The 1,714-nt window shown below is 55.6% G+C and overlaps 1 protein-coding gene across 1 annotated transcript in view; it reads right to left on the reverse strand.

Annotated features, from left to right (window-relative positions):
- The window catches only part of LOC130586932 (uncharacterized), an 8,096-nt gene that overhangs the window by 5,125 nt on the left and 1,257 nt on the right, over positions 1–1,714 (reverse strand). Inside the window, exon 2 of the mRNA XM_057387868.1 lies at positions 215–1,574. Within this exon, the coding sequence (XP_057243851.1) occupies positions 215–1,282 (1,068 nt within the window). The 5' untranslated portion in view covers positions 1,283–1,574. The remainder of the gene's footprint in view (positions 1–214; positions 1,575–1,714) is intronic.

The following is a 1,714-nucleotide window of genomic DNA, read 5'->3' on the forward strand; positions in this document are numbered from 1 at the left end:
GGCATGGAGGAGATTCCCTGGCAGTGCCCCCGGTGCCTGGCACAGCAGGGACAGGATCCTCTGTCCCCAATCTCCCTGCTGGCTGCTCATGGCTCAGGAACGCTCCCTGCAGCTCCTCAGGAACAGCCGGGAACTTGGGGCTCTCAGAGCCCTTCACCTCCACTCCGTGTTCCTCCAGAGTTCCATGGCCTGGTTCTGTTCTGTGTCCCTGTACCATTCCATGGCCTGGTTCTCCTTTATGTCCCTGCACCATTCCATGGCCTGGTTCTGCTCCGTGTCCCTCCAGAGTTCCATGGCCTGGTTCTGTTCTGTGTCCCTGTACCATTCCATGGCCTGGCTCTGCTCTGTGTTCCCTCAGCATTCCATGGCCTGGTTCTTCTCCATGTCCCTGCAGGATTCCATGGCCTGGTTCTGTTCTGTGTCCCTCCACCATTCCATGGCCTGGTTCTTCTCCATGTCCCTGCAGGATTCCATGGCCTGGCTCTTCTCCATGTTCCTCCATCATTCCATGGCCTGGCTCTGCTCTGTGTTCCTCCGCCATTCCATGGTCTGGTTCTCCTTCATGATCCCTTACCATTCCATGGCCTGGTTCTCCTCCATGTTCCCTCAGTGTTCCATGGCCTGGCTTTGCTCTGTGTCCCTCCACCATTCCATGGCCTGGTTCTGCTCTGTGTCCCTGCACCATTCCATGGCCTGGTTCTCCTCCTTGTCCAAACAGGATTCCATGGCCTGGTTCTTCTCCATGATCCCTCACCATTCCCTGCCCTGGCTCTCCTCCATATTCCTCCACCATTCCATGGCCTGGTTCCCCTCCATGTTTCCTCACCATTCCCTGGCCTGGTTCTCCTCCATGTCCCCCTACCATTCCATGCCCTGGTTCTCCTCCACATCCCCCCATCATTCCATGCCCTGGTTCTCCTCCATGTCCCTCCACCATCCCCTGGCCTGGCTCAGGATTCTCTGCACCAGACACATCCTGAGCTCCTGACTCTTTGGAAAGGTCTTTCCTCAATCCAGCAGAGAAATGATCTGCCAAACAGAGCTCAGGCACCTCCTCTCCCTTCTCCTGCTTCTCCAGAGCYCCTGCCTCACTCCAAAGCACTTTCACCTTCTCCTCCCACATGCCCCTCTCACTTTTCTCCGAGATTTTGGTCAGGGTTGTTCTATAGGAGGAGTTTCCTGAGGATGAGGATCCCTCCTGCCCTGGACACTGCTCTGGAAGCTCCAAAGCAGCAGCAGGGCTGTCCCTGCCAAGGGAGGGATGTCCATTATCCCCAGCCATGCTCCAGGGCTGTTTGTGATGGGAAGATCCCCATTCCAGCCCATTTTCCAGCCTTTCCTCTGCACTGGGGTTTGCTGGATCCCCCCTGRTTTGCTCAGTGTCACCATCCCTGTCCCCATGTCCCTCCTGGCTCCCCAGGAGCTCTCCAGAGCAGCTTTGGGGWGCAGCTCSGGGTGGATGGGAATGTTGGGGTGAYGTGCAGAGTTCACAGGGAYGGGCTGGATCCCRCAGGGATGGGGCTTCAGGGATGTGCCAAGGMTCCAGGAAAGCTCCAGAAACATCCGGGATTCCTCTGGAACAGGAGACAAAAGGGAATTTCTGATCATCTTTTATTTCAACAGCTCTGCTTTAAATCAGAGGCAAAAGAGCTTCAGGTAATGACTGGGTAATAACAGCAACATTCACATAAATACCCATAAATACCCATAGATA

This window comes from Malurus melanocephalus, unplaced genomic scaffold (assembly GCF_030028575.1).
Source record: "Malurus melanocephalus ecotype Western Australia unplaced genomic scaffold, MMel_1.1 scaffold_1406, whole genome shotgun sequence".
Taxonomy (NCBI): domain Eukaryota; kingdom Metazoa; phylum Chordata; class Aves; order Passeriformes; family Maluridae; genus Malurus; species Malurus melanocephalus.